We start from the raw sequence: 24,904 nt of genomic DNA, 5'->3' as shown, positions 1-24,904 counted from the left end.
AAACTGGAAGGAACAAAACTGGGGATGAGGCCTGCCGTTTGAAAAGCATTCCAATCTCAGACAAAGTAGCACCAAAAACAGATCTCAGCTGGTTCGCGGACTTTGGCACGCCGACGTTACCGGTGAGAAATGAGATACAAGAACGGACCGCCATGAAAATGACATTCCCATCATGGGACCCAGAAGAAAACGGGGGCCCCACCTTGCAGAGGGTGGCCACCCTCTGGGCCGGCTCGGCTTCCACCTCGGGCAGCGACTTGGCCTTCCTCGGGGTCTGCTGCAGCCTCCGCTCCGCCACCTCCAGGCGCTCTTTCAACTGGCGGTTTTGATCCACAGTCTAGGAAATGAAGGCAAAGCATCAAAGTGTAGCAAGTCTTCTCTCCGTTTCCATTTTTAATAAAGTGAAACAAAATCTGAATGCAGAGATCTACTGTTAGTTCTGACCGAAGCCAACAGTTTGGTAGGTGCTTCAGAGTAAACCTTTCCTTTCTGCAAGGAGTCACCCACGGCCTTGGTCCTCCTTTCACTACGCAAAACATGTCTTGCCAAACTCTTTGCTCTTCTTCATTATCTTCAAAGAAGTCTTTCCAAAGACAAAGTTCCCACACATTAAAGAAAACCCATCTTCTGGAGGAGCTTGCTCGTTCTTCCTGACCAGTTAAGGAGAGAAGGGTTCGGTCCTAACCCTTTGTAAACATATTTATACTGGGGTCCGAGGGCTCGCTACATAGGACATTCTGAGGTGGGCACATCAGCCAGCACAGAGCTTCTGAGAGCATGCCTGATGCCAGTTGAGTTCTTTTTGGAAGTGTACCATTATTCAACAAAAACACTCTCCCTCTTGACCAAAAACGTGGAAAACTTCAACGTGGAAAAGTTAGACACGAGATTTTTTGTTAAAGGACTTTTAGGGAAGCCGAGGTGGCTCAGTCAGTTAAGCGTCCACCTTCGGCTCAGGTCATGATCTCATAGCTCATGGGGTCAACCCCTCCTCGTGCTCTGTGCTGACAGCTCAGAGCCTGGAGCCTGCTTTGGATTCTGTGTCTCCCTCTCTCTCACTCTGGCTCCCTTTCTCAAAAATAAATAAGCATTAAAAATATATAAAGTCATTTTAAAAATCACGTACAAGGTGAGGTTTTTGCAAGGTTAACGTTTGTTCCCACAGACTCCTTCCATCTTCTGTGTGCATATAGCTCTGTGTGTATATACAGACCGCGTATCATGCTTTAAAACCCTCCAAAATAAATCACATGCTGTACACATAGTATTTCGTGATCTGCCCTTTACACTCATGATTTGGAACATCTTACGTGCTCTAAAACAATATTCCTCCATGTCATTTTAATGGCTTCCTAGTATTCCACTTTGATTATCATTTTGGGTCGAGTGACACATTTGACAAACACACCAGACAAAGCTCACTCTGTTTCCATGAAGCTGGATGTGGTGTTCCTGTTCAATGCCGTATGACCTGAGACAACCAAGGAAGAGACGTGCTGCTTCCCAAAGCACAGGGTCTCACATCCTCACGCCAGACTGTGCTTCTGCCCCTGCCATTCCTCCCGATCTCAGGTACTAACCAAAATGGCCAGCTGCCTACACATTCCCGGCCACTCCCTGCTCCTTTGGAAACAGTGCTAACAGGCAACAGAGTAACGTGCATGTAAGACAAGACAAAGAAGGAATCAAGGAGGGGAGCCCCATAACATGCTTCCATAAAATTCGAAAGAATTAAACCCTGGACGTTGAAGTAACCCCGCTGGTCAACACAAGATTCTAAGATCCTAAAACCTTGACATTGACACTTGGTCCTTAACTTGACTTGTAATTAATAAAAGTGGAATGAAGTTCAACGAAACCAACGACCTGTCGATGCAGAGAGTCCTTCTTTGCGATCTCGTTTTCAAGTTTATCCTTGAGGTCGTGCAGAGAGGTGGCTTTGTGCTGTGCCCTGAGGCAGCGCTTCTCAAGGGTAGTGATCCTGTCTTGCATGTCTTCCTTCTGGGCCACGGCCTACAGCAGGTATTTCAGAGGGAAAACAGGGAAAGAATTAGCGTACGACACATTAACACACTCCAGACACAAAAACCGGGCGAAATCTTCATTTTCCAAACAAACAGAAAAGTAGCATCCTCGGGGTACCTGGGTGGCTCAGCTGGTGTCGCTTTGTGAGTTGGCGCCCACCCCGCGTCAGGCTCTGTGCCGACAGTGCGGGGGCTGCTCAGGATTCTGACCAGTTACCCAGGCTTATTTTTTCCCATGTGTTCAAAGACAAACGGATAATATAGTCTACCGGAAGTCACAACCTCGGTTGCCTCCGGACACTGTTGAGCTTTCCACAGAACAGCGACTTGCCTCTGGAGGCACACACCATGAGACAACCATCCTTTTTCCGGGGAAAAGGTGGATGAAATCTCATCCAATTACCACAAAGTTGAAGCAGCAGTGTTAACAAATGGAAGCCAAACTCCACCTTTCATATAAGTGGAGGTCATCTTCTATAGCCTAACCCTGTAACAACATTGTATCCCATGGTATCTGACACTGCAAATGGAACCAGAACGTCCTGCCCTGCGTTTCTTGTCCACCACCCGAAAGATTCCTCTTCCAGCCCTCCGTGTTTACTAAGCAATTTATGTCAGCAGGCTCAAGAGTGAAAGTGATGAGTCTTAAGAAATGATTTTCTAAATTCTCTGCATATTGAACTCTGCTGTGGGGCCTCCCCCCACCTTTGCCAAACAACAACTTCACTGAACGGGTTCTATAATTTCTGCAAACACTTTTGTTTTAAATTCTGACACGACCTCACCCACACTAAGGTACTAAACAGACTGCTCGTGTACATACACACTCGAGGGTCTGACAGGTTCTTCTTGAGGTGGCATTTCCAGGCTGGGGGTGGGGTGTGCAGGGACTGTCCACAAAGGGCAGCTCACAGTGACAGGAGGAGGCACAGAGAAACCATCCTTCCATTACTAGTTTCTGTGACAATGATCAGATTCCCATCGATGACCACACGTGCAGAAGTGGCCACACTCCTCCATGACCTTACACCAGGAGCAGCGGGCTGCCCCTCGCTCACTCTGACCGCCACGACCAGGGGCACGGAAGCTCTGGGAGGAGGGCAGGGCGGCAGAGGTGGTCGTGACGGCCCCTGGCAGAGCCGCCCTCGCACGGTCGTGCCCCCGGAAGCGATGTGGCAGCACCACGCTGGTTCCTACGTGCCGAGTGTGTTCCCAAAACGGACCGAGAGCATGGCATGGGCCAAGCTCAGGTGGCCCACGCTCCACACCCGAGGCCACTCCACCGCCTGCCTGCCAGGCCTCTGCAGGGGAGAGCCCAGGGAGGACAGATTCCACCACACAGAGGGGGAGGCAGCCCGCCCAGGCCCCGGAGTCACGTCCCATTCTGCTGCTACTTCTACCAAACTCCAAACGTTCAAAACCCGTGGGAGACGAAGGACACACGGGGCAAGGCCGAACCAAACACCCCACGTTAGGCTCGACGATGGCGTGGCCATTTCAACTGACACTCACTTCACGGACATCTCTTTGTAATATGGTGTTCCTTGCTTCAGAAAGGATGAGGTCTTTCCTCGAGATGTCAAGGTCCTCTTCCAACTTGGCCACGAGAGCGCACAGGGTAGCCAGGAGCTCTTTCATCTGGCTCTGCACCTTTGAAAGCCAGAAAGAGATGCAACATGTGAGGGCCCCCACTGCTAGTCTTCATATGTTGTTTTAAAAACAATGGATAGGGGCGCCTGGGTGGCGCAGTCGGTTAAGCGTCCGACCTCAGCCAGGTCATGATCTCGCGGACCGTGAGTTCAAGCCCCGCGTCAGGCTCTGGGCTGATGGCTCAGAGCCTGGAGCCTGTTTCTGATTCTGTGTCTCCCTCTCTCTGACCCTCCCCCGTTCATGCTCTGTCTCTCTCTGTCCCAAAAATAAATAAACGTTGAAAAAAAAATTAAAAAAAAAAACAACAATGGATAAAAAGGACACCCCCTCCAATCAAATCCTGGGATGATGTCTGCAGCTGAACTCTGGGTATGGCCCCTAATTCTTCTACGAAACTACACCCCTCCAGTGCCACACGTAACTGCTCTCTCACCTGGAAACAATGGGATTGAGTTTGTACGCAGAGGTGTTTCATTAGTCCTTACTATACAGTTACCCTAAGATCCCCTGTGCCTCAAATAACATGATAGAATGGTGGTAAGGTTTTTCACGGATGCTCGTGTTGACAAACTTGCTTCTTAACCACTTTCAGTTTTACATTGGAGACAAATATTCCCTGAATTAAATTACATTATGCAATTTGTACTATCCAATCGAAACAGACAACATTTCCAGCAACCACAGCTTTTTCACCAAACAGACCCGTCTTCTTACAAGAATTCAAGGAGCTTAAAAGGAAACTCCAGACACAAACACGCAATGTATGCCTGATAACACACAGCATGTGCACAAGTCGAGAACTGCCGTGGTTAGGCACATCGTTTCATCCTCCGTTTTGTCCTTCTCCAATATGGAGTTCAGGACCTTGAGTACCTCCGCCTCAATGGACTCGCCGGCTTGAGTCTTCGCCTGTCGCCTCACCACTGTTTTCCGAAGAGATCTCTCGTGCCTGGAGACGAGGAACTACAAATGTTCCAGCATTGGCTGGCGGGAGAGGCAAAAGGAAAACCGTGTTTCAAGAACACCTTCAATTCTGGGCCTCAAGTTCACCAAATGCAAAACCAAGTATGAAGCCCTTCAATTCAGTTCCCAGGTAGGGAGCCGTCCCTCGAATGTGTTAAAATGGCCTTACTTCTCCTCAGAGATCAAACGAGGTCTGAGAACAATGGGTCCCAGCCAACTCCACGGGGACATGTGGACAAGGGGCGTGAATGGTGTCCTGTGTTTAAAGACACTGGCAGTGCGCCTACTGACCCTGGTGTTTCTCTCCGCCTTCAGGTTGGCGATCTCCTCCTCTCTCTGCATGAGCTGCTCCCTGCAGGTGTGGAGCTCTGCAGCGAGAGCTGCACACTCCTGGGGTCGGAGAGGGGACAAAAGTGGAGAGACACAGGGGGTCTTTACCAGAGCACACCAGGCCTCCGTGGCTCTCCAGAGTCCCAGCACCCACCGACCTCAAGTAGCATCACACACACCAGTCCCCTCCTCAGCACCAACAGGAGTCCCAGGGATTTTCGGAGGGACCAACACTCAAGGGGACAGACGTTTTCAGGTGCCTGGCAGGTCTAGGACTCAGGAACTCTGCTGACTCGGGAGCAACAGGCCGAGAAGCCTCCTGCCCATCCACAGCCTCTGGCATCATCTGGCAAGCAGGCTTGTGGAGCGGCAGTGGGGAAAGGCTGACGGTCCTCAAAAGCTGCTGTCTTAGCCTGAACCCCTGGCTCAATCAGACTCAACCCTACCCCATGCACTTTTCAAAAATGATGGTAGGACTCTTGACGAAAGGGCGAGTTTACGACTTCTTTCCATAGGCAAGCAGGAAATATTATGGAGGAAGGGTTTCTGAGGAGAGTGATGCCAGGGCCCACCACCCCGCGTGGGACTTCTCTCCCGCCAATACTGAGTGCCCGCCCAGGACATGGTGTACAGGTGGGCTCCAAGGAGGTGGACGCACACTCTCCAGTCAGTCGAGCGCAGAGCCCGGTGCAGGGCTCAATCCCTGAACCATGACATCATGACCTGAGCTGAAACCAAGAGTCAGACGCTTAATGCCCTGAGACACCCAGGCGCCCCAGAGCTTTGGTCTCTGTAGGACAGACGAGGGGATAAACGTTCACTTAACAACTGACATTCCAAATAAAGAGAGTTGTTGATTTCAGCAATTCTAGAAAATCCAAGTACAAACTGGTGACATACTTCAATTTCTTTCATAAATTAACCCTTTCCAAATCAACGGAATGTCACCACAGAACTGACCACGTTCCTTGCAATCTGACTTGACAAGCTGAACCCACAGAAGCCTATCTGATCCTTGATGTAGGACTGTGCAGGCCCATTTCTATGTGGGGATTTTTGTTCCAATAAATACATTGGAAACTTTTCTGGAGATGTGTGACATTTGGAAAGAATGGCAGATGAGCTGAGCAGCTACGAAGTATCAAAACTAGTAAGTAAACGGGAGGCCACGAGTGCATGATACTAGGCTATTAGAGCATTTCCTCTCCGAAAACATACACAAACCTACTCTAACAAGATAAAACGTATCATTTTGCACACAGAAACTGACCGTACCTACATGGTGCCATTTGCAGTCAAGAGAAAGGCAAACCAATGTGGAGACGCAGGATTAAGTCCTAACCGCATAACACAAGCTGTAGCAGACGCTGTCCTCTGGGGGAAGTGTGCACCACCTCCTGTTGCTATTGAGGTCCCCTCAAGTGTTGCACGAATCCACGAATCTCCTACTCAGCTCTTGGTAAGCACTTCCTTTCTCCAGTAAATCAAGCACCACAGGAGAAGTGATTTCTCAGGGTTCCTGCATCATTTTCACCATGTAAAGGGCAATACCATGAACCTTAATTACATCCTGGGACCCATTTGAAGTGTCCCCAGGGATGCTGGACGTGCTCCCGCGATGCAGAGAAGACTCATGGTATGACAAGAAAAGGCTGAATGGCCTGACATGTCCTGAGGTCCACAGCTGCAGCTGCCAGCCGGCCAGCGTGAGGACCATGGAGGCACAAAGAAAGGGAAATTCTCGAAGCTCTCGCTGCGGCTACCCCAGCACACGCAAAAACCTGGTGCTATTTGTGAGACATCTTTGTGTCTCGTGTGGAAGATGTGGCATCTCTGTGGATGTAGGACTGCTGTGAGACGGGCACACCTGCAGACTCAACTCAAACTGCAAGACAAGTGAAGACCTGACATCACGACGTAAGGCAGAAGGAAGGGAAGGATCGAAAACTGGCACATTTCAATGCAGGCACAGGATAGCTTGGTGATTTTAGAAAGGGGTTTGGCTTTGAAAATGGTCCAGACGATAGGAGAAGCAGCTTCCACCACGAAGAAGAAGGACACAGTTTCCCAGACGCCCGAGAGAAGATTGCAGAGAAGCAGGAACTACCATCCACCGCATGTCAACCACTCCAACACAAAAAGTGAAAACCCAAGAAAATCAGTTGAGGAGACCATGGCTGCCTGCACAGGTTTTTCATGCAGAAGGAGGTGCCCTGTCGGGGGGAAAATGCCACAAACGACATTTATTCACGAGAAAGACAAGTAAGCACCAAGATGTTGGGTGAAGGGGTGAAGCAGCGACCGAATGAGGGGATACAGGCGGGGGTGTGAGCAGGGCGGCTGGCCCTGTGTAGGAAGCTCACCCCAGGGTCCTGAAGGCAACAAGTCCCAGTGGCCAGTGGTCTGGCTGCACAACCAGAGCCCTTGCCCTGGACCGGCTCCATCCCGGCTCTGTCCCTCAACTCAGGAAGTACGCTGAGAGCAAGGGAATGTCCTCTAAAGTTCTTCTGACATCGGACAATGTCCTGGCCACCCAGAACCCCACGGGTCACCACCAAACGTGTCTTGGTGGCTCACTCGCTCCGGAGCGCAGCGGGTCTAAGTCAGCCTGCGGACCAGGGGCCACGAGGACCTGTGAGGCTCATGACACAGGCACGTTACAAGAAGGACAGTCAATGCTGCCAAAGAGAACCGCCACAGAGGGAACATTATGAAAGTCAGGAAGATGCCAAGGGACGTTACAAAAAACTCTGGGGAAACCATCAAGCCCAACACAATCAAGAAATCCCTGCTAGAGATGACTGTCCATACGACGTGCGTGATTTCCAGGACCTATGACACAGCCAATCAGGAAACTCATGACTGAGACTGTGCATATGGCAAAAAGAAAAAAAAGAAAAAGAAAAAGAGTTGGGGGATGCAGGGATTCAAAATGCGTGTCCTACAGAAGGTCACGAGCACAGAGAAAAGCCCAGAGGAGGTCACAGAAGAAGACAGCACAGAGAGGAGATCTGGCGAAGCAGACGGAGGGCGAGGAAGGCGGCATGGAAGCGGCATCGCTGGAAAGCACGGTGCCACCAGGAGTGATCCGGCAGAGTCTCGGCTCCTTTCCCACATGGACCCTTCCATGACAAGGGCCCTGGGACTAAAATCAGCCAGCGGTCTACGGAAACATTGGCCAGGAACAGAAAGGCCCTTGTGGAAAGCTGCACAGACAGTGCCCGCCTCCACCCCCATACCGGCAGGCCCCATGGCCCAAGACTGCCCCATCTAGCGGGTCCTCCCGCCATGCAGGTCTGCACATCAGGACATTTGTGAGGACCCACCCTCACTTTCCAGACAGCAAATCCTCACCAAGGTTTTCAGTGAACCACTTCGCCTGCCATGCACACGTCTGTGCGTGAAAATCAAGGGAGCATGCAGGCAGGCCACCCTGGACGCGAAGGGCCAGCAGGCAGGGCATAGATTCCGAAAGAAAGGCCATCTTCTCAGAGAGCGAGGCGTATTGTACACGGATGGGGCAGGACGCCAGCTCTATGCACAGCAGGAGGCACCCCAGCCCCACAGTCAAGCCTCTGCGAGGTGAGTGGGGCTGACGCAGGGAAGACCGCAGGACTCGGCCCTTCCCCGAGTCTACCCGAGTGATGACAGGGTACAGGCCTCCAGAGACCTCACAGATGGCCTCTGAGACAGGCAAGCTGCACGCCACAGGACCCATGGACCAGCAGGGAGAGGGAAGAGCAGGAAAGAGGCAAAGCCATCTCCCTGGCTTCTCACCACTGGACCAGGGAGCAAGCTGCTCTGTTCCCAGGAGGAGGCACAGGTGTGGGGAGGAGGGTGATGGCCCGTGTGGAACTCAAAGAGCCCACAGTCCGCCCAGATGGACCTTCACTACGAGGTGCTTGGAAAGACGTCCGGGAGACAGAGTGGGGTGCATGAAGGAGAACACAGGGCAGCCGAACCTCCCAAGGAAAACAGCCTCCCCGAGTCTGACCCACACTGACCCATGGGACAAAACGGCCATCCTGCAGCCGCACTGTGCACACGTTCCCCCTATTCCACCGAACCACACACTCCCATGCCCTTCTATTGCTCTCCGTAAAACCGCATACATCTCTGGGCGAGGTAACTGCAGCACATAGTGTTCAGCACCTAGTACCGTGCCTGCCATGCACTCCAGAACAGGTGAATACTTTAGTGTACGTCTTGTACCCACACACGTAAATATTACACACGCTGCTTTTAAACATTACGTAGTTCTGTATAGGATATAAAGACGCACACTGTCCTGTGCTTTATGAGATGGGTGATGTGAGGGGCTTGTACCTGTTGCCTAAAGCACGAATCTTAGAGCTCAACCCACACATTAGAAGGAGCCACTCTACCCAATGACGTCTACACTGCATCCATTCTTGTCTCCTCCCCCAACCCACTATCCACACAGAACCAGCACCAGCTTTCAAAAAATTCAACAACATCATGCCAGTCCTTCCCCCTGAGGACACAACGACCCCAGGCCCTTACCTGAAAACCCAACTCCTTACAGGGTAGGTTCAGTCCCAACACCAGCTGCCTGGTGCCTCACCTGGCCCCGCTTCTGGTTCCATCGCTCACAACAAAGCCAAGCTCCTCCTTGACCCCGGCCTTTGGCCTCGGAGTCAAACGGCTGGGAGAGTGCTCGGTCAGCCTCAGCTCCCGAGCGACCTCCCCGGAAAAGGCCGTTCCTGAACCACAGTGTTCAACTAAGCGACATTTCCTCCTAACCCCTTCACTCGTTCAGATACACTCTTCTCAGCTGTGCCTCCACCCCCGTCTCCGAGGAGCACAGCAGCCAGAGCCTGGCGACCACAATGGTGCAGAGTCACAAAAGGGCTCAACAAGGGTGGGTGGTTGTGTCTCTGCAGATGATTCGGGTGCACCAACACAGAAGCCCTTTTTGTGGGGGCTACCCTGTACGCTTGAGGGGCATCCCACCCCCAGCCTGCTTCAGATTCTGGGTCTCCCTCTGTCTGCCCCTCCCCTGGCCACACTCTCTGTCTCTCTAAATAGTAAATAAACATTATGAAAATTAGGAAACAAACGACACTGATCAAACACTCCCAAAATAACTGCCACTTAAGCGATCCACTTCATCTAGTTGCCCTGCCATAGCCAGCCCATCATCACAAAGCCTGCCCTGGGCAGGCACCTGACAGGGGAGGAGGGCGGCCATGGCGGTGGGGGATAGGGAGCTGGGAGGCTGACACCATCACCACCCCATGGACGCTGGCTGAGCGTGGGCAAACTGGATGGCCAGTTTAGAAGAACGACGGGTACTAGGCAAGGACTACTGGGTTTTGTTTTCTCCTGTAACAAATGCTGATGACCAAAATGTTTGCTAGGACTTCTCAGTCTTCCCTGGCTTGCTCTTATACATGTGAGTAGCCTGTTAATCACCACATCGTGAACTAGGAAAGATGAGTTCAATTTGAAGCATGTTTGAAGGCATCAAGGAGACCCCGAGGCAGTCACAACTGGAAGGACTGAGGCCCCAACAAAAGGGAAGCCCGCTGAGCCAACTCTAATGTTCAGAGTCCTCTCTCTCCCTCAACACATGTGAGGATTCTGAATTTCCTCAGGGATTGGAGGCAAGATACCAACAAGCTGCAAAGGAAACCTAACAGAAAGGCAAGCACAAAGTCGCAGCTAACGGAGCTGTGGACAGCACAGGGAGGCACAGAAAATGAGCCCGGCACTCGGCAAGCACTGCCTGAGAAGCTGACCCTTCCATCATCTCATTGTGCTGTGGAGAAAATAACTGGGCTTTGGGACCTGGCATCAAGGACGGGTCCTCGGAAATACTCCAGGCCTCCAAATGGGGACCCTGGAGGTCTACACAGGAGTGGGGGACTGCGTGAGCCCAGCTCACACTGCACCTTACAAAGACTGAGCCCCAGTCTCAACTCACTCACGCCTGAGTGGGCCCAATAACCGCCACACTCGGGGTGTGTGGGATGAAATGCTGAAGTAATACAACCACACAAAGAGCCTCTATGCTTCTCCATACAGTCCAGCACAAAAATAAAAACAAAGAAGAAATGAAAAGACAAGATAAGACAAGACCAAAAAAAGACAGAGAAGGAAAGAAAAGAGAAGAGAAGAAAGAAAAGAAAAGAAAAGGGAAAATAAAAGAAAAGATAAAAATGAAAAGGAAAGGAAGGGAAAGGAAAGGCAAGCAAAGGAAAGGAAAGGAAAGGAAAGGAAAGGAAAGGAAAGGAAGGAAAAAGTAAGGCAAGGCAAGGCAAGGAAATGAAAGGAATGCCTTGGTAGCTTAGTCGGGGAAGCATCCCACTTTGGTTCATGTCATGGTCTGACGCTTTATGGTTTGAGTCCTGCGTCGGGCTCTGTGGTGACAGTGAAGAGCCTGGAGCCTGCTTTGGATTCTGTGTCTCCCACTTTGTCTCCCCCTCCCCTCTTCAAGTTTTGTCTCTACCTCTCTCTCTCTCAAAAATGGAAATAATATTAACCAAAAAAAAATCTTTTAATAAGAAAAGGAAAGAAACAGAGAAGCAAACAAAAAAAGAAAGGCACCTGGATAGCTCAGTCTCCTCGTTTGAGTGAGCAACACTTGGTTTCGGCTCACGTTTGTGAGTTTGAGCCCTGTGTTGGGCTCTCTACTGAGAGAAAAGAGCGTCTCCTCAACAGTGTCTCTCTCTCTCTCCCCGTCCTCTACCCCCACCCCTGCTCTCACTTTCTTTCTCCCTCAAGATAAATAGATAAACATAAAAAAAAAAACAGGTTTTACATCATATCGACCCAAAGAAGAAAGAAGAGAAACAGACCAAGAGGAGACACATAGACTGGAGTTATTGGATGCAAAAGTCAACTGTCCAAAAACCATTCTTGACCAATGGGAAATTTTCAGAGACTCAAAACAGATTCTCAAACTGCAAATTATCGGAGCTAAAATTAAGATCTCCAGGTGCCTGGTGGCTCAGTTGGTTAAGCATCTGACTTCAGCTCAGGTCATGATCTCGTGATTCGGGAGTTTGAGCCCCACGTTGGGCTCTGTGCTGACAGTGCAGAGCCTAGAGCCTCCTTCGGCATCTGTGTCTCCCTCTCTCTCTGTTCTTCCCTTGCTCCCACTCTGTCTAGCTCTCCAACATAATTAAAAGACTAAAAAATCTTGTTAATGGCATTAAGAACTCAGTCTGTGGGCTTCATATCAGACTAGACACAGGTGAATAGCCTCAGTGAACTGAAAGATAGGTAGGTAAAAATATATCTAGACCATACACAGAGAAAACGTCCAGAAAATACAGAAGCCCAAAAGACACAGAAGATATGGTACAAAGGTCCAATAGGAACCCACAAAGTAGAGGAAACACAGAATGGGTAGTACCACTTCGCTACAAAGATAAGAATCAAAACTGATAAAAGAACCATGAGAGTGACTCCACCAAGAACACCCGAGGCAAAAAGATATTAACAGTCATGAGAGGACAAAGATACCGCTTTCCATGGGACAACAACAACAACACTACCAGCTGACTCTTCAAGACAAGCAAATGAAGCCAGATGATGGATTGGCATGTATGAAAGGTGAACTAAAATAGCCACCAACCTGGAAGTCTTTACCTAACAGGAACATTGTTCACTGTGAAGGCAAGGTAAATATGTTTTTCAGGCAAAACAGAAGCAAAAACAAAAATAAAAACAGAAACAACAAACAAAAACAACACACACACACACACACACACACACACACAAACCATGACTACACATCAACAACAGACACAAACTAAAATCAATATAAAGCAGCTTGTTGCAGAAAAGAAATGTAGTCTCTGACAGACATATGAAAAAACCAGGCTTGCAGAACAACGCCACAACAGAAAGGGTAACTATGAGAACAAACCTTCACAAGCATTAAGTGCACGAAACAATGACAACAACGCCAAAATCCATCTAAAACTTAAAAATATTACCCAGCAAAAGGCGAAGAGGAGTTCAGTGTGGTTCCAGTGTCAAAGAAAAGAGCAGGGGCGCCTGGGTAGCTCAGTCAGTTGAGTGTCCGACTTTGGCTCAGGTCACGATCTCACGGTTTTTGAGTTGGAGACCCGCGTCAGACTCTGTGCTGATGACTCAGAGCCTGGAGCCTGCTTCAGATTCTGTGTCTCCCTTTCTGCTGTGCCCCTCATCCGATTGTATTATGTCTCTCTCAAAAAACAAATAAATCTTAAAACAAAGAAAAGATAAACGGAGAGAGCAGTGTCAGGGAAGCAGTACAAGTCCTGAATCAGGCACGGGTCAGTTCAAAATGCACCTGCCTCTAGAAATAGATATATTCCAATTACCTAACAGATCAGTGTACAATTAAAAACTCCTTCCTACTTCTAAAGGAAGGCTAGAGACGAAAAGAACACAGAACAGCGGGGACAAAGAAGAAACTAATAATACGGTACGTGTAAACTAACCTATCAGTCATGACACGTGCACAAATGCTGCAAGCAAAAGGTTGACTCTCAAATTCATTAGAAGGAAACTAAGCATACGCTGGTCACAAAGGTACACCTTAAAACGTAAGATCACAGACAGGTGGAAGGAAAAGATCCCCAGGCAAACCCTACCGAACAGAAAACTGATGTGGCCACTGGGACCCTCCAAGAAAGTAACCTCTATTGCAAAAAGCTCTACTAGAGACCAAGAGCCCATTTTGCGATGGAAGTTCCATCTATCAAGAGAACAAGACTTCTAAACTTGCATATACCTAATAACGCAATCTCAAAATACAGAAAAATTGACAAACATAGAAAAGGAAAAAGAGCCACATCCATAAGCACGATGGGAGACTTGACGATACATCTCTCAGTATCTGACAGAACTGACGACAACAGAAAACTCAAGGCAGTGGGACGGGGCTGTCCAATATGCGGTCACGTGCTCTATTGCAAGTACTTGAAACGCGGCTCCTCAAAGTGCGACGTGTGGAAAGTATAAAATGCACACCACATTTTAAAGACAACGTGACAAAAGAGAATTCAAAACCATTCAAAATTTTTTCTCACGCCAGCTATACACTGAAATGATATTTTGGATATGCTTGTTAGTTATATTAGTAAACTCATTCTCGCCTATTCCTTACTTGGTTTCAAGTGGTTACTAAAATCTGAATTCTGTCATTAACAAACTTCATCTAACCTATAAATAGAGACTACTGCATTCCCCCAATACACATTATTTTCACGTGCCCGAGGAACAGTTCATGAAAGCGAATATATGCCAGGCCATTAGGAAAGTCAGCTCATCTCAAAGGACTGAAATACTGCAGGGCATATTTAGGGATTGCATTAGATTCACAGTTCATTTACCCCAACAATTCATCACGCCCACAGTGATGGGATGAAGACAGGGAGACTTCCAGTGATGAGCAGTCCTGGGCGGCTGAGAGAGCACTGTCACCCCTGCCACCACAGGAGGACAGGGAGAAGCAGGCTGTTGAAGAACCAGGAAGCTGACTCTCACCTGACCCTGAATGTGTAGATGCCTTGATCTTGAGAACTTCCCAGTCTCCTCAACTGTCGGAAAGAAGTTTCTGTTTCTTATTAGGCAGCCAGTCTATGGTATTTTGTTACAACCACCCCAAAACACTGAGACAGATACCTTCATGGAATTAGGCTAGAAATCCGCACAAAGAGAACGAGAAAATCCCCTGAAACATCAAGATGTGTTATGCTCCTAAACATTGTGATGAGTTAAGAAAAAGATGCCACAAAGAAAGTTAGAAACTAGTTTCACATAAAAGATAATAAACATTTGGCTTATCAAAACTTGAGATCGGTAAATGTGTGCTTAAAGGAGACTCATAGCTTTAGAATACATATATCATAGGATAGCTCAGTTGCTTGGTGACCAACTCTTGATTTTGGCTCAGGGTATGATCCCATGGCCACAAGATCGATCCCCAGCCTGGCTCCACACTGAGTGAGGAGCCTGCTCAAGATATTCTCTCTCTCTCTCTCTCTCTCTCTCTCTCTCTCCCTCTCCGTCTGACCCTCTTCCCTGCTCATGCTCTCATGCTAAAATGAATTGACACACTAATAAGCAAATAAATACAATACACATACTGGAAAGGAACAAAGGCTAAAAATCAAATGAAGGATTTAGTTCAAGAACTACAAGATGGGACAGCAAACAATCACCAAGTAGATGGAAAACAAAAGGGCAGAAATCAGTGCTGCAGGAAACAAATAGTAAATGACAGAAATCAAAAGAGCCCAAGTTGGTTCTATGAAAAAGAAACAAAGCACAAAGTCCCAATATCAAGAAGTTCTAAAGCCAATATCACACCAGATGCTGCAGATAGGAGGGATATTAGAAACCAGTTGACACTTATTCCTTGGAAAGTTTGGGAGGTCAGAGCAAATTCCAAGAAAACAAAATGCCTCATCTAAATAGACACAAGAAGGGGCGCCTGGGTGGCACAGTCGGTTAAGCGTCCGACTTCAGCCAGGTCACGATCTCACGGTCCGTGGGTTCGAGCCCCGCGTCAGGCTCTGGGCTGATGGCTCAGAGCCTGGAGCCTGTTTCTGATTCTGTGTCTCCCTCTCTCTCTGCTGCTCCCCTGTTCATGCTCTGACTCTCTCTGTCCCACAAATAAATAAACGTTGAAAATAAATAAATAAATAAACACAAGAAGATATGGGAAATCAGAAAAATCCTATTTCAACTTAAGAAGGAATCTGCAATGAAAACCCTTCTCACAAGGAAAACCCTACACCAGCTGTTGGCCTAGCACTTCTTCCCAAAAGTAAAGAACACACACAAAAACTCTTCTGGGAAAGCACAAGGAGTGCTTCTTCCTACGTTGTTTTAGGAGGCCAGCACGACCTGTAACCCAAACCCCAGCAAGGACAGCACAAGAGGGTGCAAGGGAACACCCTCCACTCTCTTGAATACAACATGCAAGGATCCAAAGCACACGATTTACAAATGGAATCCAGTGAAGAGAGAATGCATAGACATCAGGTTTGATTTATTCTAGACGGGAAAAAGTTGTTTTAAGGTAAACCACAACATTGAAACAAATCACTTGTCCCCAAAATGCACAAAACACATTTCAGAAAATTTAGTATTATTATTTCTTTGATGATTGTTGAAAAAATCAGAGCAAACTAAAAACAGAGGAGAATTTTCATGTTTTGATCCACCTATCTACCAGTAATGCCACGGAAAGTGTCATATGTAGTGGTAAAATACTGAACTCTTTGGGGCACCTGAGTGGCTTCTAGTCAGTGAAGCGTCTGACCCTTGATTTCAGCTCAGGCCATGATCTCGCGGTTCATGAGTTCAAGCCTCGCATCAGACTCTGTGCTGACAGTGCGGAGTCTGCTTGGGATCCACTCGCTTTCCCCCCTCTCACTCCCCTTCCCATGCATGCTCTCTAAATCAAGAAAGAAAGAAAGAAACTTTAAAAAATATTAAGTATACAAAACATTAAGAAAACCTTCTCTCTCGTATCTGGAAGGAGACAAGGACACCTACTCTCACCACTTCCATTCAACACAGTACTGGAGGCCCTAGCCAATCCAAGGCAAGAAACATACAAATGGTTATACTATTGGATAGAAACAAAAGAAACTTACCACAAGGCAACACAGAGAATGTAAGGCAGACATACACAAGAATGTGAAAACCTCTGCCATTCACAGATGGATTCCACACACATAGAAAGAACTCATTCAAATCAACAAAAACCAAAACACACAACCTAATCACAAAGTGGCTTCCAAAAGGCAATTATTATACAAAAGAAACACGTAAGTGGCCAAGACACACACAGGGGCGGGTCCCACGAATACACCATACCTCCCAGCACCTGAGCCCCAGCAACCAGCTAACACACGAGAAGAAGCAATACCAGGCATCAGCCAGCCCTGAGCTCCCGCACGCTGTTGCTCGTGGGGAACAGACACGTGCCACCACTCACGCCCTGCTCCTCCAAGGCATCCCAATACGATGCATGTGGATCTGCAGGCAGCCTCTGCACAAACCGGAGCACCCACAGGAGAAAGAGTAAACCGTGCTGTCCTCACACACTGGGACTTCGACAGCAGGGGAGGACCCGCACAGCCACGCAAGGAAAGCAGGTGCATTGTGCACACACAGCACTCAAGGGTTGGCTCAACATGAAGCGAAGAACAAGCCAAAGCCATGGCTGGTGAAAGTCAAGACCGTGGTTACCTTTGGGGGACGTTCAGTGGGAGTCAGTAGGAGGTAGGAAGCACGGTAAGGTTCCATTTCTTCATCCAGGTGGTGGTTCCAAGAATGTGTTCGCTGAGTGAAAGATATGGAAGATCAGCTGAAAGTAGTGGCCTACGATGTTCCAAACGTCCACCACGTGCCACACAACTAAGCCGCTCTGTGGGGACAACTAACCTCCAACAGAAGCAAGGAAGCCCCACCCATCTGAGTGCGGAATCAGGAAAGAGCATCCAGACACCCCAGGAGCTACCGCCACACCCTCCTCGCCTCCAGCTGTTCATCTGGGGGAGTCCACATCACCTTCCTAAACATAATTGGCCACAAGACACTGAATGCAGAAGCAGCTGGAAGAATAAAGATCTTGCACTAAGCCAATGCCAATGCCAATGCCATGCTTCTACACAGCGTTGTTCTGAAAATGTACGTATTTTTTGCATGAAAGGTATGAGTACGTTAATCTGTACTAATTTATTGTCTTTAAGTGAATTCATCACATCTGAGATGCTCGGATTTGGTTTGGTTTCCTTAATGATTGTTTTTGAGAGAGAGACACAGGGCACGTGAGGGGAGGGGCAGAGGGAGAGGGCCACAGAGAATCTGAGACAAGTCCAGGCTGGCAGCTGGCAGCACAAAGCCCCACATGGGGCTCTAAACCATCAACTGTGAGATCACCATCTGAGCCAGAGTCGGACCCTTAACATAGAGAGCCACCCAGGCGCCTGCATCAATTCTCGGTTTAACCTCACCACAGAAGAGATCAAGAGACACAACCCCCACACTCAAAGGCTCTCTGAGGCCCTCAATAATCCCCTGATGTCCAAGTGTCCCGACACCACCGAGTCTGAGAAACACTGACCCAGGGATCAAAGGGCACTCTCCCCTTCTTCTCGTCAACTTCCCAATTTCTATAGGGTTTCCCCAGCTCACCAGACTCTCTAGGGCCTGGCCCACAGGACACAAGGGCCTAAGGCGGCCTTTGTTCGTGGCAGCCGCCTCGGGGGACAGAACGTGTGCAGCCTGTGCGGGGTCAGGGGACGGACAAGGCGGGAAGGTCTCCGACAGCCTCTGCGAGGGCAGGCGGCACACTCCTTACACGACAGCCGCGGCTGAGGCGGGCACCCGGAGAACCTCCCAGAAGCCACTACCGGCAAGGAGAAGGGCCCTTACTGCCTGCCAAGCGGTTAAGCCAGCACTGCCACGGGAGGCGCCCCCACACACACCCGCCTCCACAGAGCGGCCACCATGACTCACGGGAGCCTGCGGGCGTCCACACGGACAGGCCAGGCTTCCACCCGAGGGTGGCAAAATGCTGTCCCCAAAGTGAGCAGAACCAGGGCGCCCTGAGCCACCCGGCCTCTCACGGCTGTCACTGTGGCCTCTGCGGGAGTCCGAGCGGCGCTGGGTCCACCAGAACTCACCTGCCTCGATCAGGACTGTCTTCCGAGAAACAGAGGCCCCAGGGCGACATCCTCCTAGGTGGAAGACTTCTAGCAAGGGAGAAGCCGGATGCTCAGAAGAGCACCTCCCTCGCCCTCCACAGCGCATGCGGGCTCCTACCGCCGGCGAGAGCCGCCGGCCTCCCGCCCACCTCTCCGCCTGGCAAATGCGCTGTGGCGCCAGCACCAAAGGAAACTACTGCATCAGGGCGGAAAGACTACCGGGTGGGATGCTGCACCTGCAGACACTCCTCAACACGCACCCGCCCGGACGCACTGGGGTACAACGTCAGAGGCGAACCCGATCTCAGGTGCGGACCTTGGGCGATGGACACACATCAGCACAGGTTTGGGGCTGTGACAAAGGCCTCGCCCTGGTGGGGGTTTCTGATACCTGCTCAGGGGAGAGGCTGTGCCTCAGTAAGGGCAGGTATGTGTGTGAAATCTCTGGAGGATCCTCTCACCTTTGCTAAAACTGCTCTAGAAAAGGAGCCAAGAAGCCAAAACCACCCCCAAAAATATGCATGGGCGGGCCTCCGTGCAGTCATAACCCAAGTCTGTGCTCTTTCCAAGCCCCTCCCCCACCCCCCTCCTCGGCCACCGACAGGGGCTCGGGAGCCTGTAAGAGCCCCGATGCCATTGATGGGCCACGTTTGGGCCAGCTTCGGGACACCCTGGGCTACGTTGCAGCTTCGCTGCTCCTGATTGTCCATATTTCCCAAAGCGCGAGACCCCCCACCCCTTGTCGCTTTTGGAGGACACACTGTGTCCCAGCAAAGCAGCAGTGCTGACTGCCCACCCATAGCTACACTCTGATCCGTGTGAGGTGGCATGTCAGTGTGGTTTTGCTTTGTAGTCCCCTGATGTGGAGTGACTTTGAGCATCTTTTCTTTTTTCTTGTATTCAATATAATTTATTGTCAAATTGGTTTCCATTCAACACCCAGTGCTCATCCCCACAGGTGCCCTCCTCAATGGCCATCACCCACTTTCCCTTCTCCCCCACCCCCCCATCAACCCTCAGTTTGTTCTCAGTATTTAAGAGTCCCTTAGGGTATGCCTCCTTCCCTCTCTGCAACTCGTTTCCCCCTTTCCCCTCCCCTCTGGTCTCCTGTGAAGTTTCTCAGGATCCACATATGAATGAAAACATATGGTATCTGTCTTTCTCTGCCTGACTTATTTCACTTGGCAGAACACCCTGCAGTTCCTTCCACGTTGCCACAAATGGCCAGATTTCATCTTTTCTCATTGCCAAGTAGTATTCCATTGTATATAGAAACCTCATCTTCTTTACCCATTTGTCCATTGACGGGCATTTAGGTTCTTTCCATCAGGTGGCTATTGTTGACAACGCTGCTATAAACATTGGGGTACGAGTCCCCTGTGCATCGGCACTCCTGAATCCCCTGAATTCTAGCAGTGCTATGGTTGCGTCATAGGGTAGATCTATTTTTAATGTGGTGAGGAACCTCCACAGTGTTTCCAGAGTGGCTGCACCAGTTTTTCTTCCCACCAACAATGCATGAGGGTTCCTGTTTCTCCCCATCCTCTTCAGCATCTATAGTGTCCTGATTTGTTCATTTCCACCACTCTGACCGATGTGAAGTGGAATCTCAGTGTGGTTTTGATTTGTATTTCTCTGATGAGGAGTGACGCTGAGTATCTTGTCACATGTCTGTTGGCCATCTGGATGTCTTCTTTCGAAAAGTACCTATTCATGTCTTGTGCCCATTTCATCACCCGATTATTTGTTTTCAGGTGTGGAGTTTGGTGAGTTCTTTATAGGTGTTTGGATACTAGCCCTGTGTCTGATACGTCATTTGCAAATATCTTTTCCCATTTCATCTGTTGTCTTTTTGTTTTGTTGCTTGTTTCCTTTGCAGTGCAGAAGGTTTTTATCCTGATGAGGTCCCTACAGTTCATTTTTGCTTTTAATTCCCTTTCCGTTGGAGACGTGTCATGTAAGAAATTGCCACAGCTGAGGTCGGAGAGGTTTTGTCCTGCTTTCTCCTCTCGGGTTTTAAAGGTTTCGTGTCTCACATTCAGGTCCTTTATCCATTTTGAGTTCATTTTTGTGTATGCTGTAAGAAAGTGATCTAGTTTCATTCTTCAGCATGTTGCTGTCCAGTTCTCCCAGCACCAGTGGTTAAAGAGTCTGGTTTTTTTCCATTGGATACTCTTTCGTGCTTGGTGGAAGATTAGTGGGCCATACATTTGTGGGTCTGAATCTGGCTTCTCTATTCTGTTCCATTGGCCTATGTGTCTGTTTGTGTGCCCATTCCATACTGTCTTGATGATTACAGGTTTGTAGCAGAGGCTACATTCTGGGACTGTGATGCCTCCTGCTTTGGTGTTCTTCTTGAATATTACTTTGTATATTCGGGGTCTTTTGTGGTTCCATACACATGTTAGCATTATTTGTTCTAGCTTTGGAAAGAATGGTGGCATGATTTTGATGGGGATTGCATTGAAGGTGTAGATTGCTTTGGGTGGTATTGACATTTTAACAATATTCATTCTTCGAAACCATGAACATGGAATGTTTTCCCATTTCTTTGTGTCTTCTTCAATTTCCTTCATAACCCTTGTATAGTTTTCAGCATACAGAACTTTTATATCTTTGGATTGGTTCATTCGTATTTTTAGGTTATTGATAGGTATTTTATGGTCCTGGTGCAACTATGAACATGATCAGTTTCTTTACTTCTCTTTCTGTTTCGTTGTTATTGGTATAGTAAATGCGATGGGTTTCTGTACATTGCTTTTGTACCCTGTGAGTTTGCTGAATGGATGTATCAGTTCGAGGAGACTTTTGGTGGATTCTGTCAGGTTTTCCAGGTAGAGTGTCATGTGGTCTGTGAAGAGTGAACGTTTGACTTCATCTTTGCCATTGTGATGCCATTTATTTCATTTTGTTGTCTGATTGCTGGTTCTGGGAATTGCAAAACTATGTTCAACAACAGTGGTGACAGTGGACATGCCTGTCATGTTCCTGATCTCTGGGGGAAATTTTTCAGTTTATCCCCAGGAGAATTATATTAGCTGTGGGCTGGTATCATACGTGGCTTTTATGATGTTTACATATGTTCCTTCTATTCTGACTTTCTTGAGGGTTTTTATTAAGAAAGGATGCTGTGTTTTTTCAAATGCTTTCTCTGCCTGTATTGACAGGATCATGTGGTTCTTACCTGTGATTTTCTTAATGTGATGTGTCCTATTGGTTGATTTGCAAATATTGAACCAGCCCTATAGCCCAGATAGGAATCCTACTTGATCATGGTGAAAAATTCTTTTCATATGCTGTGCGTTTGATTTGCCAGTATCTTGTTGAGAATTTTTGTATTCTCATTCATCAGGCATATTGTCTTGTAGTCGTCTTTTTTTTTTTTTTTTTTTTTTTTTTTTTTTTTGCTGGGTCTCTGTCTGGTTTGGGAATCAAAGTAAAGCTGGCTTCGTAGAATGAGTCTGGAAGTTTTCCTTCCATTTCTATTCTGTGGAACAGCTTGAGAAGGATAGATATTAACTGCTTTAGATGTCTGATGGAATTCCCCAGGGAAGCATGTGGTCCAGAAAATGAGATAAATCTTAGGATGCAATGACTAGGACAACCTCCTGGCAAGCTGATGGTCTCAGGAATAAGATATGGATAGATATGAAACACATAAGGGTACGGCAAAGGGAAGCCTCCGTCATCTACCGTGGGAACCCAAAGGCAAGATGCCTGTGTTATTACCTTAGAAATGAGGGAAAGCTTCTGGAGTTCACTGTTTTCCCTTGCCATCCTATCAGTGGATAGAGAAGACAGTGATTCCAAGGTAACAGGCTTGTGCTGCAGGCTAAGCTCAAATGTTTGGAACAGGGCTTGGATGCAGTAGTTCATGAATGGTCTCTCTCTGTGCTAAGCAGTCCTCGAGAATACTGTCCATGGTGAACCAACAGTTCTTGAGAGTAAAAGCATCTTTAATGGCCAGGGAGGTACCAGCCACCCAAACACCAAGTACTCTCAGGAAGGCAATCCTTCCTTTGGGATCTCAGAAACTGATTGCTCTTGGTTATCACAGAGCAGATTCAGAACTCGTTAGGAGAGGCCGGCACTCACTATGCAGGGGACAGCCTCATTGCATTACATGAGACCCACGACATGGTTATCGGGTCACGGCCTGGGAGGGGTGCTGAGCGTTTCGACCCAGGGCGCTTGGACTCCAGATATACTTGGGAGGGAGAGTGTCAGCTCCCAGGGCGCAGCCCTCCCTAGAAGCTGGGGGATTGTGCTTCTCCCTCAGGTGGGGCGGTGTGTCGTGTGACGAGCGTGCCTGGAAGATGCACTCCTGTGCGTCCCCCAGATCCACAGGCTCTCAGGATGGCCCCTTGAGCAACCTCAGCAGCAGTAGCAGTAGCCAGGACTCGTTGCACAACGCCCCCCAAAAGAAGGTCATCAGTCTTCCGTGCGCTGCTTGCTAAGCAAGAAACAAAAGGTCCACCCCGGCCACGCTAGTGACAAGCCCGCCTGAACAGGTTGGTGTCCCTTGCGTGGCTCCCGCATGAGTGAGGTCTTACCGGCATCATTCCTCTAGATCCACAGTCACTCGACCTGCAGACCCCTTCCCGTGTAGGGAGACCTTCACGTGGCTGTTGACACCCCCCGCTTCCCATTTCATCACTCTGCTTCCCCACAGCCGCTGAATTGGAGGTTGAAAACCCTTCCACGGTGCCCTGGGACTCAGCAAATTGGGCGGACAAGCTGATAAACACAATAAACTTTAAAAAATAAGCATTGTGGTATTTGTCATGTTGCTGAGTAGTTCTCAGCTGTACCTGGTTTTCAAGCAGTGGTTGTTTGTTCAATGTTCTATATAGCTGCAAATAGGTTGTATCTCCTCCACAGTGAACCTGAGGCCCGAATTCAACTATGGTTCCTGGAGGACGTAGAGTATGTATGAAATCTGGAAAGGACTCACGTGGATTCCCAGTCCACCTTGAGAAGTTGTGCAGGGAGGGCGTGACCCCACAGCACTTGACTCTGAGCCTGGCTCCTGCAGAGATGAGTTTGGGGCTCTGGGGAAGCTACATATTAGCATCCCTGTGCTTCCGTTTAATCACCTGTTAATAGGAACAGTGGGAGCACTTCCGTCACATGGCTTTTAGGAGTGCCTGCATCTAAATATCCACGAGATACTTTGATCACAGAAGCTCCATCACATTATGTGTAACTGCAGCCCCTGTGAGGACATGGTCACCAGCATTCAGAAACTGTCATTCATCTGGTGGTCTCTCTGGCGTATTCACTAGGCTGCCCTCCTTTTTCCTTTCCCTGTAGTTTTTGAGTTTCTCTTAAATAGACTCTGACCTTTGCAATCTATTCAGTACCACTTTTTTTAACTGGTCTTGATTCTGACAATGAGTAACAGCAGTGGGTTTCGTTTCTTACCAAGCAGCGGACGCGCTGTGATGCCCGGGATGGGGGCCCAGAGGAGTGGTGCGGGCATATCTCTCTGGGACTTTCCACTGCAGAGCAGGTCGCATGTGGGTTCAGCGTGTCCCAGAGCTGAGTTAAGTGGATGAAGGAGGCAGGTTGAGACCACATCCCAGTGATCAGACAACTGAAAAATAAAAGTGAGCCCTCTTCAACAGAAGAGGTGGCTTGCAGTTTAGTGGGGTGGAGCAGGAGGTGGGCCAAGGGGGGACATTGGAGATGGTGGGACGACGGGACGGGGCCTTGAGCCGGGGAAGAACTCAGTGGGCTCTGTGATACACCGGACAGCAGGCAACACATGTGGCCACTCTTCAGGGCCCGTGTGCCTATGAGGTCTGGAGTGGGGTGTCTCACGTCCACACTGGGTCCACAGGGCCCCTTACCGCTAGAGGCCATTTCCCCTTCAGCCCCCGGACTTGTCCGTTGGTTTCTCTTTCCGTCTGCCTCAATCAGTCTCCTTCTCAGAACTCGTAATAAGGATCATGACTGGCACACTCAGTTGTACTTCAGTTGAAATGCCGTTATTTCCGTTACTGCTCACAATTCCGTAGGAACCCTCAGGCTTTTGGTTCCCTGGGCATGGAAATTTGTAGAAACTGTTCAACAGTGGTCTGATTTGAATGTCCCTGTTTGAAGTGTATAAAAGTGTTTTACAATAACTTGGATTGTTGCCACCTTGCTGTATGCAATTTGATACTGAAAGTAGACCTTTTGCTCCTGCAACCATGCTGGAAAATTCTGTCCCTTAGATGTTGCTGATGTGTTTTCTTTCACATCCTTATGCTT

At 48.8% G+C, this 24,904-nt stretch overlaps 1 protein-coding gene across 7 annotated transcripts in view; it reads right to left on the bottom strand.

The window, feature by feature from the left end:
* The window catches only part of LOC125147469 (liprin-alpha-4-like), a 43,422-nt gene extending 18,800 nt beyond the window's left edge, over window positions 1–24,622 (bottom strand). The window contains exons 1-6 of one of the 7 annotated variants that reach the window (XM_047824455.1): window positions 24,502–24,622; window positions 24,074–24,267; window positions 17,190–17,282; window positions 3,537–3,674; window positions 1,867–2,013; window positions 203–337 (exon numbers count right to left, since the gene is read on the bottom strand). In XM_047824455.1, the coding sequence (XP_047680411.1) occupies window positions 203–337; window positions 1,867–2,013; window positions 3,537–3,674; window positions 17,190–17,282; window positions 24,074–24,267; window positions 24,502–24,514 (720 nt within the window). In that variant the 5' untranslated portion in view covers window positions 24,515–24,622. Of the gene's footprint in view, window positions 1–202; window positions 338–1,866; window positions 2,014–3,536; window positions 3,675–4,547; window positions 4,688–17,189; window positions 17,283–17,384; window positions 17,515–23,603; window positions 23,746–24,073; window positions 24,268–24,501 lie in introns of those variants that run through there. The other 6 variants (XM_047824459.1, XM_047824456.1, XM_047824457.1 and 3 more) reach the window with 6 other exon arrangements.
* Between the last annotated feature and the right edge of the window lie 282 nt (window positions 24,623–24,904).

Source organism: Prionailurus viverrinus, chromosome D2 (genome assembly GCF_022837055.1).
Source record: "Prionailurus viverrinus isolate Anna chromosome D2, UM_Priviv_1.0, whole genome shotgun sequence".
Classification (NCBI taxonomy): Eukaryota; Metazoa; Chordata; class Mammalia; order Carnivora; family Felidae; genus Prionailurus; species Prionailurus viverrinus.
Note: the sequence above shows the minus strand (reverse complement) of the source record. Positions and strands in the feature narration are given on the sequence as shown.